Below are 12151 nucleotides of genomic sequence, written 5' to 3'. Positions count from 1 at the left end.
TTTTTGGATGGATATCCTCTTTAAGCTAGGCTAGTTAGGAATTTAAAGTATAAGAGCTTTACCCAGAGTTCCCCTCTACTCACACATTGCTTGATCACCAAATACTATAAGCACAATCTTTAGTTTAATAATACAAAGGGACACATACTGATACAAAATGATAAAGGAAGCAAAGGTCAGAAATCTATCAGTGAATATTCTTCAGAGGTAATTTTCCTTCGAATTGCACCTATTCTGACTATTTTGTTTCCTTTTTCAAAAAGAGTATTAGTATGCAGTCCTTATTCTTGTGACACAATTTCAGAATTTTTTTTTATAGATAGTGTTAGAAAGTTACAAAATATCTTTAAAATTACTCTGCACATGGCAATGGGTACATTTTTACACTTTCTCCAAAATTAAAAGGTAAGGCCCAAAAACAAGTATTTTAATTATACTAAATCCTTACTTTAAATATTATGAAGCCTTTCTCAGCCAGCGTCACTAGAACTCTAGGGTTTATAGGGGCTCTTGAAGCAATGAGTAATTTCTGCCTCTTAGGTAAATAACTATTGACACTGATGATCATATTACCTGTTTTAAGAGGGTCATTCTTCCCAACGAACACCAATGTGAGGAGCAGTTTTCCACTAATGACTATGTGAGGAATAGATATAATAATGGCAGGTGTTTGCTGAAACCTGAAGGCTATTTCAAGGTTTACTTCATGTTGAAAAGACTGTACAAATGTATCAATTACAAAGATTCCCTATTATTCAACCCATAATATAACAGTGTTACGATTAAAAAGTAGGACCATGTGATGCAATTTATAAATGAGGTCCATGTATACTAAAGAAATGTATGCATTAGTTAATCAATTTTTTAATTAGGCAATCTTTAATAGTGGGCAGATTAGTGCTGGGGATTTTGTTTTACAACTGTGGTAAACTGCCCTTCCCATGTGCATCTCCCTTAATTGTTGATCCGACTTTATGTGAGATAGCCTTATACTGCTATTAAATCATGTGCATCCTATGAGAGAGCATTTCATTTTCTGTGTAAATGTTCATTTCAGACTAACGTAAATGCTTTCATATGTTAAATAAATTAATAAAGGTATCTCACACGCACTTTAAACACTGTCTCTCAGGAAAACTTCCCTCCATTGCTCTCAACTATCCGCCAGTATTTATGATGCTGGCATTCATTCTCCTATACCTGGTTTGGCAGAAAAAGTATTTAAAAAATGAATGTGCTCCCCAGCCTCTTGTACCTCTTCCAAGCCCTCTCTATAGCTGTTTCTCCTTATTTTCTGTACAAGGTTATGCGAGAGCTTATATGATTTCTTTAAGCTGACTGTCCCCAATTAAAACTGACATTCTCAGTTTATCCAAACAGATCCGGTTCGCTATCACCAAGCCTCCCACTTGGCAAGGATATTGGGCTAGTGCAAACATGCTACCTCCAAGACCTCGGTGTCTTTGGATTTGGCTATGTCTCTTGCTCCTTTAAAGGCTATTCCCTGGCTACAGAATACTTGACCAACCTCAGCGTAAGACCACCCTATTTTAGGTGCCACTCATAAAATCACCCTTAAGTTTTCTCTTACAATAATCAATTTGAGGCCAGATTCTCCAATATATCCAGTGCTTGTGAACCTGGAGCTCCCACAGGTGATTACTGATGCTATATTTGGCTCATTTATAATGGTTAACAAATTTAGATACAAGACTTTCAGGAAGTTGAAAATTTTCCCGACCATCCAATCTATTCTTTCCACTCCTTTGCTGACTTGCCTGGCTTACCGAATTAGACACTATTTACTCTCCCTCTTGCTACAGTAAGCCTCTGTTCCACCATTCTCTTCATTTAAACATAGCTGCACCTTGATCATGCCTCTCGGACGCAGCCTCTCCATTGCCTATGTTGCATTGCTCTCTCCTCCAGAGAAATATGTCCCCCATTTCTTCATTGAATGTGAAAAAGATTTGGCTTTACATCTGACACCTGAACAAAGGGAGTTCATTCTCTTTTTTACACCCAAGTTTTCCATCTTTTTGAGGCTCCAGGTATTAGGCTATAAGCTCCTAATCCAGTGGTATAGAATCCCAGAAAGACTACACCAAATGATCCTACACATCAGTCCTGACTGTTGGAGATGTGGCACCGCTAAAGGTACGATATTCCACATTTTTTGGTCATGTCTACAGATACATCCTTTCTGGAGAGATTTCTATGCCTTGATTCATGACCTTGCTGGACTGTCTGTTGAACAGGACCCAGCTGCATGCCTCCTATACCTTAGCCCACCACCTAAAGGAAAGTACTTAGCAGCACTTCGTTCTTAATAGGTATTACACCTATGCTATTTCCAGTGCATGTAATATCAGTATAGGTCCTTGCCGCTTTTGGGTTGGGTACTTAAACTAGCTATTACATCACTATTAGATTTATTGGATTATTAAAACCCCAGCTGAGCCTTTTCTTTAGGATTACGTCTTACCTTGCCCTACAGATCTTATAATGTGTATACAGGTGGACTTTCTTTCATATTGGATTATATTTTCTCTATAGGGTTTTATATGGTGGTGGTTTGATGAATCATGTATAGCTGCTTTTTAGCATCCCACTTGATATGCAGTTCCACGCTTGCACCTGCGTGCTGACACCTGGAAAGCCCTTGAATCACCTTACCAATGGTTGGAGTATTTTAGTGAGTCAGAATCTGCCGATATTTTTAAATTATTCTCTTTCTCTTTGTTGCATATGGAATTAATGTTTTGTTTATGTATATTTAGAAATTGTGTTATGATAACTTCATCTGCCTGAAGAAGTGGTTCACAGCAAAACATGTCAAGGAAGAAGACATTTGGACTCCTTCTGTTACTTAACCTCCCTGGCGGTATTCCCGAGTGTAGCTCGGGGTAACATTTCAGTACCAAAAGCGGTAACCCCGAGCTACACTCGGGCTTACCCTGCGGCACTGCTCCGGCATGTGTTCTTCACTTACCTTACCCTTCGCTCCCACGATGTGTCCCCTGCAGCGTCCCCGGCCATCTCCTCCGGCCGATGCCGGCATCCGGCTTCTGTGTCCTGTCCCTGTGACGTCGGGACGTACGGGCGCCGCCGCCGGCGGCGGCGGGAAATTTAAAAATTTTAAAAAATTTCATTTTTTTTTTTTTTCATTTTACACAGTAAAACATTGCTGTTTCAACCTATTTCACATACATATTGTCCCTAGTGCTTTGTCCTGTGCCCTGCCTGCATTTTGTCTGTTCTTTCTGCCTGGAAACTGAGAAATGTCCATGGGGTCCAAAAAGTGTCCCTTTAGGTCAAAAGCGGTTTAGATCAGCTAGAGAACAGCGATAGTAAATCAGAACCACTTACAGAATTGAGTGATAATGATTCGTGGGGGAAATTCGTCATCAGAAACTGAAAACGATTTTGCGACTGAGCTCAGCAATGTGCGAACTTGGCGCTCTATTTCACATTTCAGTGTTTTTGGTTTGATTATATTATTGAATTAAATTTTTTATTATTTTTATATTATTTTTATGATTATTTATTAAATTATAATTTATGATTTTGTGTTTCAAATTTTATCATACCCGGGATGTTTACTAGACTCTTGTTCGGACAGATTTCAGTGAGTTTTTCCTAAAAATTACAGCCTACAATAAAAAAAATACATATTTCCATGCAAAAAAATGGTACCGCTTTCAGCACCAAAAATCTGAAATAATCATACCGCCAGGGAGGTTAAAACATCAATGTCCTATGAGAGTGCCTTGTGGCACATATACAATATTGTACTGCATCATCACTTATAGGGAAGTTCATATTTAAGTGAAGTGAAGGGTTAACATTTTTTATTTTGTGTATGTTATTTTATAATTTTTTGATTTTGTGAATAGTGTTTTTTAAAATAGATGTTTTTTGAATCTTTGGGGTACCAATAAAGTACAATAGTTTGTATTAGCTCTTGTTTCTATCTATATCAGGATGCGGTACCCCTATATATCATGCCATTAAGTGAGTCCTTATGTATTCAACCCCAAAGATACTTCACAAAACTTCTTATATTCAAACAAAAGTACCGCCACACATCAGTGAGGCACCTCCTTAATGCACAATAGAATTCCCTGTTCCCTCCTGCTGTGTCACAGTGTATTAAATAAGTGAATTATATAATGCGTATGGTGGACTTTACATTATCCTTGAGGAAACAAAAGGCCCACTTCTACAAGGCATGGTTTTACTGGACTCAGTTTACTTTCTCTGAGAGATACCTTGAGCTTCTTGCATCTCGTTTTGTGTAAGCAGAGATCTGGTGGCTTTGGGATAGTCAGTTTCCTGCCCCTTTCACCCTTCTCAAATACTCTCCCCCTATTTTGTTATGTTCCTCTTTCTCTCCTTTTCTTACTCCTGCACATCTTTACTCTTCTTTGTGTCTCATTGAAAACATAAATCACTTTGTGCGGAAAGTGGGATCCCCCTCTCCGCCTGTGACTTCTGTCCTAGCCTTTTTACTTTTACCCACATATCCTAACAGGTCGTCTTGTTCTCAGCAAATTTACTAGCTTGTTTTTTTTTACCAATTACTGTTTACTGTTTAAACTGATGTAGTTTTACATGTTCACTTGTTACCTGTTGTAACAATGGCAACTTTGTGTATTTCCTTTGGGCATATTGTTGCTAAAATAAAGAATTGAAAAAAAAAAGAAAAAATAACAATAGGTACAAAGACAATTGAAAATGCAATATTTATCGGACTGGCCAATCGCTCTCTGAAAAAATAGAGAGGTTTTGTGATAGTACAATCATAAAATAACACCAATAATATAGAGTGTGCAAACAACTTGGACAAAAAAAGTAGTATAACAGCAAGAAGGGCACATACACACAAAAAAGATACCATCATTTATATTGCATCAGGAATTAAACATTTGTTTAAATTAAAAACTAAAGATTTAAGGTGTGAAAATAATGTAACAAAGAAGAAGAAAACAAGATTACATTATTTATACAATATTTTGAGCCATTGATTTGGCATTGTTCAGTAAGCTGCAAATTTCCAACACATCAAAGCACCTCCTTGCTCCTGGTTTTTGTTCAATGTTTAAAACTAAAGATGTGTTTCAGTGCATTCCCAGAAAATAAAAAATATACCAGGCTACCACTTTCTATGTAGTCTTTGCCAGTTGTTTAATAAATACTGATCCCACTGCCTGAATAATTTGGAAACTGTTAAGAGTAAAAGACACATCAGAATAATTTCAGCAAAAATGAAAAAGAATCCTATCCTTAAAATCAGTCCTTATTTTGAATGTTAATAATGTCCATTGAAGAAAATCATATATCCCATCTTAAAGAGATTTCAGTTGCATTTGTTAACCAAAAAACATCAAGCAGTACACTGACCTGTGCAAAAGATACTCAACATCTACTCATGCAGATCACTACATGCCAAACAGACATAAAGGTAAGAACAGCCTAATCAAACTCATAAAACAATCCACCTTATCTATTGACTAGCTGTTTTCTCAAGCTTGTGTGCCACAATAAGCAAACATTAAAAATCAAGGTGGTGACAAGCTTTGATCCTTTTGACTCTAATCCTAGAAAGTAGCATAACAACAACCATGTCAACGCTCACCCACTTTTAACTGTATTGTTCTAAGCTATTAGAAAGTGTATCTTAAGCCAAATGTTTTCGTTGGCTTTGGATAGAGTAGTCAAGGGACAGAACCCCTCTTTTTCATTGTTCTGATAAGGGAAATGCACAATCTTTATTTGTCCTGGTAACCACTGTCATCAAAACATAAAGCAAGGAAAAAAACAACATTTTTCACAAGAATAGAGGGGGAATCTTCCAGTGGGAACATCTCTTTTGGTGACAACTGTCTAAAAAGGCATTCTCCTCACTTCAAACAGATGTAACTTCATTTCTTGCTTTGTCTACAAGACAGAATGAAAGGAAAACTTTCCCTGATTTGAGATGTCAAAAAAAAAAGATGTCAAGGTGCACTGTCCTTTTCAGCATCTTCAATAGTTATATTTGTTATATAGTTAGTCTGTTTAAAAAAAAGACCATCCAGTTCAACAATATCAAGCATCTGAGTTCTTTAATTTAGTGCCATAAAAACTAAAAAGCTTTTTTTCACACTTAACAGAAATTCATAAATGAAAGCTACGATAATAGTGTTCATTCATAAAGTTAATAAAGAGCAGAACCCAAGCTGTTAAACTAATAGCTCAGTTCTGCATATTACAAACAGAGGATGTGGCTCTCCTATCATAGCTCTGTGACAACAAATGACACTGGTTACACAGGGAGAGTCACAATCTCCCAGTGTAAACTGCAGGAATAAGCTGTCAATTTGACTGCTCCGTCCTACATAGTACAGATCACAGCTGGGCAACTTAGAGGCAGGAGAGGCTTCCTCCCAGACAGCAAGAGGGGGCCCGCTGCACAACATGTGAAAGTTTCCACACCGTAAGAAAGGGTCCTTCGATGAGAGTAAAGGGCCACAGAATCATTGGGAAGGGCCCCCGGGCCTGCAGGGAACGGCATTGGCCAGGGTCAGGGGGGATCTTCATGGTTTCTTGCACCTGGGCCCTGAAGGTTCTAGCTATGCCTCTGCTGTACAAAAAACGAACACTGAGCGATAACTGGGTGCTGCCATTTTTAATTTCCTTTTTAAAATGTTGGTTGTCTGGCTTCCATGTTGAATCTACTTTACCTACTCTATCAGTCACTAATCTTGGAGAATGTTTTGAAATAAGTCATAATAATGTGTGAACTCTTTTCTATGTGTACTTTTTCCAGATCAGTAGACCGACTAAACTCATTAGATCAGGATTATAGCAGACAGTAATAAAACATGTCTTAGCTTCTACTCTTTCCCTACGTTTTGCTTATACATACAGTTTAAAACAATATTGTTGATGAGCTAATTAACCCACTGGCTTTTTATATCTCTTTAGAACTCAGGCAACAAGATGCCTTCACATTAGATCCCAGTGATGGGGTTGATTTACTAAAACTGAAGAGTGCAAAATCTGGTGTAGCTGTGCATTGAAACCAATCAGCTTCCAGGATTTTTTAGCCAAAGCTTAATTTAACAAGCTAAAGTTAGAAGCTGATTGGCTATCATGCACAGCTGCACCAAATTTTGTACTCTCCAGTTTTAGTAAATCAACACCCATGTCTATTTGTTGCAACCTTAACAAGGGGTCTCAGATTTTTCCACAACAGATGACTAAATCAATCCAAACATCAGTAGACTGATTGAATTTGATCATTTCCAAGTAATTGTGATTCTCAGATTCTCTTTAATATGTACATACACATTTCTTTGATTTGTGGGAAACTGTGCAATTCATGAATCCAGACAAGCAGAATTTATTCACTGCATGATTCTTAGCACATAGGGTGGATTAGCATGTAAGTAAACCGGAGTGTTGGAAAATTTTGATTCACAGAAATGAAGGGCATTGACCTGATTCGTCAACATTGTCCGAAACTGCCAGATTAACGGATTTACGTATTCAGTCATATGTATTCTGCACTACATTACACAGCATGCAACAGGAGGACTTCTGTCCTTGGATTTATATCGAAATGTAATGAAAATGAAGAAGTGAATTCATAAAGTACAATAGGCAAATCTAGCTGTTAGAGCACCAAGAGAAATAAGACGCCAGCAAATAATTCAACCACCTGAGTACAAAGTAGAAAAAATTGTTTTTAGTCCTTATGACAGAGTGATAATTATAATTATTGACTTGGTACAACCACTCTCTAACATTGGTAATATTGTAATTTGCATAAAAAGAGGAACTGCAAGTGATGCTGTTCACAACCCATCTCTTAATAATAGATATTTGTAGAACCAAAGAGGAAGTTTCTGCCCATATTGCTAGTCAGTGAAATCAGATCTCATGGATCATACAAAAACTACATAGACTGGTACTCAGTGGAAGCTAGGATGGTAAATCACATGAAGAATGCTTACTCCCTTATAAATGACAGAAACAACCATCCAAAGCTGCAGCATAGATGATTATGATGTATAGGATTGGTAAACTATTCAGCATAAATAATAATAATTGCGCTCCTTCCCCTGAATTGTTATTTCCTCCCACTGAGGTCTCAGTTTAGTATAGTTAATTGGCCAACTAATCTGTACACATTTGAAAGGGGTCTTGGAAGATAAGATCAGTCCTGAAAGCCTTGAAGTATGTGCATGTTTGTTCCTGAGCTTTAACAAAATGACTTTCCAGTAGTAGATAGACTTGTAGCAAACTACATTCATTAACATCTGATACCTATAAGGCCCTTGCTCTACCCAGTTGAAGATATACAACACACAACGCATAGCAGCCTGTCATAAATGCTTTGCGAGCCTATACAGCATAAGCATGAAGACATCCTATCCTGCACTAATACCAGCATTCGTTTCAAGTTACTTCAAAGGACAAGACTGGTCAATGAAAAGGCCTTTTGTTCACCACAAATGAGACATCATGCCTTCTAATAGTTGAGATGGCTTTGGATGGAGTAAAACAGCCTTTTCTAAAATTCCAAATCTGCATGACCATGGACCAAAGACTTAACAGATCTAACAGTATGAAATATATAAAATTACAGACAATGTAAATTTCACTGGTCTATGCAATGGGATAAGTAATTGTAGTATGTAAAACAGCTGGCAGGGAGATGACATTTAGTCCTCGTGCAAAAAAGATGAATTTACAAACAAGGGACACGGTTCTCATTTCCACACTGTTAGCAAGCAGCAGGCCAGAATCAGTAATGTGCGGAAGATGCAAGCATGTACACTCCAACTTTACCTTCTTCTTCATCAAGAGCAAGTCCTGGTAGGCATTGGAACGCAGAAACCGCGCATAACTATCACTCTTCATGAGCTTGTAGATATGCTCCTGCAACAGAACGCACATAATCAAGCTAAGGTATTTTATTATAGCTAGGTTTCTCTTTTTAGAAAGTATCAAATGAAAACAGAATAATTGTAAATGAGCATCCCTGTAATACATTCAAAAATTGCAAGGGAAAGAATTTGACAATACATCATTTGCACACAATTGCAGTCTGATCAGCTCTGGCTTTTTTAAGCCTCACTCATCATAACAAACATATCCATTGCAGTGAGGCTGTGCCCACATTGCAAGGGTTAATAGCTTGTTTTGTCCAGAGAGAAGAGAAACAGTTTCCCAAAGCCTTCCATGCCCCAACAAAAAAGGCGTTTTTGTGGTGCATTGTGTTAAGACAGCCCATTCAAAAGACAACAAAAGTATGGGAAAATATATACTGCATTCCCATATTTATATTTCATCCATACAATAAGAGCATTGAATGAAGAAAATATGTTCCCATACTTTTGTTGTATGAATATAAACGTTTTTCATTACATGACAGCAAGGTTGTTCAAAGGCATACATAGCAAGCACTAGGCAGACGATCTATCCAGCCCATGCAGTGCAGGATGTGTGTCATTCAGTGAAGGTTTCTACTACTAGCCCATGTTGCCACTCATCCCCCCTCCCCAGTCTCTGTGCCACTCCTCTAATCTGTGCTATCACTATGCTGCTGCAGGTGGAGAGAGGACACTGTTGTCTCCTGAAAGCCCAAAAGCAAGCCAGGAGCCTCCACTGAACCCTTTTTTCATATGTTGTGTTCAGTTTGAAATAAAAAATTCTGAATAAATGGCAGCATCACCAGGATTTTTTTTAAAGTGAAAGTATAAATAAAAACTTTGATGGGTAGAATTTCTAATAACTATATGTTTAAACATACACACATATACTGCATCTTCATTTTTGATACTGTACACATACATGCATTTAGTGAATGGCAGCGTAGGTCAGTGACATGATGAAAAAAAATTCTACTACTAATTGAAGTCAATATATGAAAATGGGGTTCATCTGTGACCCTTGTTTCTGAGCACATCTTCCTATATGTACCAACAGTATCATAAACATGTATTTGACTTCAAACTGTTTATGCCTGGCAAAAACTCTTTGGTTTTGGATTCATATAAATCACAAATGGACATACTTGAATAGTTACCATACTGCTGAAAATTACAAACCTGTGCATCTTCAAATGTGTACCTCCCTGGATCCTTCACATTTTGGCTTGTCTTCTCAAAACTGTGGGAATCTAAATTGATGGCACTTTGTGCTCCAGGGGCCAAAAACTCTTGCCATATTTCTTCTACTCTTTTTGGAACTTCTTGCAAGGGTTGCCTCTTCAGATCTTGGACAACCAGCCAAAACCTTAGAAAAAGAATTAAATCTGAAGTGTTTTAAGCAATTTTAAATCATCACTGCCGTTCAACTAGCATTACAATATTTGTTTCCTTTATTCAGAAGGCTAGACTAGACAGGGCTAGAAAAGACACTAAACTATGTAACTACATCAAATGCTACAATGATGTCCTCTAGTGGAAAGATTGGTTCACTTTTGATAATGTTTATCTCCACAATTTATGGACATGAATAGTTGTGTTTTTAAGTGAATTTCATATGATTGAAAAACTGTTTTGAGTCCTGAGAGTATATAGCACTAGTAAAAACAAAACATTTTAATGCCATCACTAAGTAAAGTGTTATTAACCACACTGTCACATATTTACATACATATTATGCATATAAAATATATACTCCTCCACTCTTCCTACCACTCCACCCCCCACAGCTATCTCCTCCTGTACCACTATCCCGTCCCTCCTAGATTGTAAGCTCCAAAGAGCAGGGCCCTCAATCCCCTCATGTTTTGCATTGTATTGGTATTGTTCTGTCACATGTTCTGTCCCCCTTTGTAATGTACAGCGCTGAGCGAACTATTGGCACTTTATAAATACTGTATAATAATAATAATAATACTTTAAGAATGTAAATGGTATCATTGATATCCTGGATGTGAAAATAATGGCCTTTCATTTGCTCGTTTGCATTGGATTAACAAGTGAGCATCAAGGAAATATACTTTTTGCTCTCTGGTTTAAAATTATTTTGTTAAGTTATTTTGTTTTAATTAGCAAATGTATAGCATGTATCTTAGAAGGGGTACTGTTTTGTTAAAAGGTCCAGATTAGAGAAGGTGAAGATAGGAGATATGTCCTAGAAGAAATTTCCTATTGATTCCTATCTACTTGACATGTGTCAGGCAAAAGAGGACATTAAGGGAAATCTCCCAAGGAAAAAGACAGCATTAATTTTTTTTTCATCAGAGTAAGCAAGGCTTAAAATCTCTGTCAGATGTACATGTATATCATATCCTGTAAAAGTTACAGGCTTCAGACAGAACAGAATTTGAGGAAAACTCTAACCCTTAACCACTCTATTAATAACTAAAAAAAATGGCTTGACTTAGACTTTACAGTAAAAATTCTGTACACTGGGGCACCATGACCTAGGAACCTGGAAGATAAAACTTGTCAAGGGAGTTTTCCATTGAGACAATGTAAAATAAAACAGTAGGCACGGGAGAAATGAAAATGCTAAAATCCATAAAATCCCAAAAAGTCCAATGTGTATACTGTAGATGATCAAGCAAGCAATCATCAGCGGCAGCACCCTTGGAAGTGGAGCTGAAACTCTGTGGGTATAACAAAGGAAACAGAGGGGCACCGGACTAAGTGCAGTATTAAAAGCTTAGTTTATTATAAATTTTGAAATTGGCAACCCACTGATTTTAGAAGTAAAAATGCATATCTGCACATCCAGGGTAAGACTCCCATAAGGTTCCATAAGCATCCAGCAGCCACAGAGTGTACCGGGCGATGGTAGCAAACCAGCTTAAGTGGCCAACTGCTGCAGGAAGCAACGTGGAGCACAAGATGGCGTTGGACCAAAAGTAACGTCAATGGGGGAGCATGATTGCGTGCATGTGGTAACACATTTCAAAGCTTCTGCTTTCTCCTCAGACCTCTGAGTGAGTTGCAAGTTGCACAATTTGTAATAAACTAAGATTTTAATACTTCACTTAGTCCAGTGCCCTTCTGTTTCCTTTGCACTGAGGAAAGACTGTTGTCAGAGTAACTGAAGTGCCTATAGACAAGTAGGCAAGTGTGAAATAATCATGCTCACATCTGAAAGTTGGTCATGGACTGTTTATTTTGGATGGACCACTATTTTA

The 12151-nt window shown here is 37.6% G+C and overlaps 1 protein-coding gene across 2 annotated transcripts in view; it reads right to left on the bottom strand.

The window, feature by feature from the left end:
- RGS6 (regulator of G protein signaling 6) overlaps positions 1-12151 on the bottom strand; it is a 577949-nt gene that overhangs the window by 36536 nt on the left and 529262 nt on the right. For both annotated transcript variants that reach the window (XM_089686857.1, XM_089686858.1), the window contains exons 15-16: positions 10101-10287; positions 8839-8928 (exon numbers count right to left, since the gene is read on the bottom strand). In XM_089686857.1, the coding sequence (XP_089542983.1) occupies positions 8839-8928; positions 10101-10287 (277 nt within the window). The remainder of the gene's footprint in view (positions 1-8838; positions 8929-10100; positions 10288-12151) is intronic.

This window comes from Staurois parvus, unplaced genomic scaffold, assembly GCF_062004578.1.
Source record: "Staurois parvus isolate SC_StPar_1 unplaced genomic scaffold, SC_StPar_1.0 ptg000414l, whole genome shotgun sequence".
NCBI lineage: Eukaryota > Metazoa > Chordata > Amphibia > Anura > Ranidae > Staurois > Staurois parvus.
The sequence above is the reverse complement of the archived record's forward strand: the minus strand, read 5'-3'. Positions and strand labels throughout refer to the sequence as shown.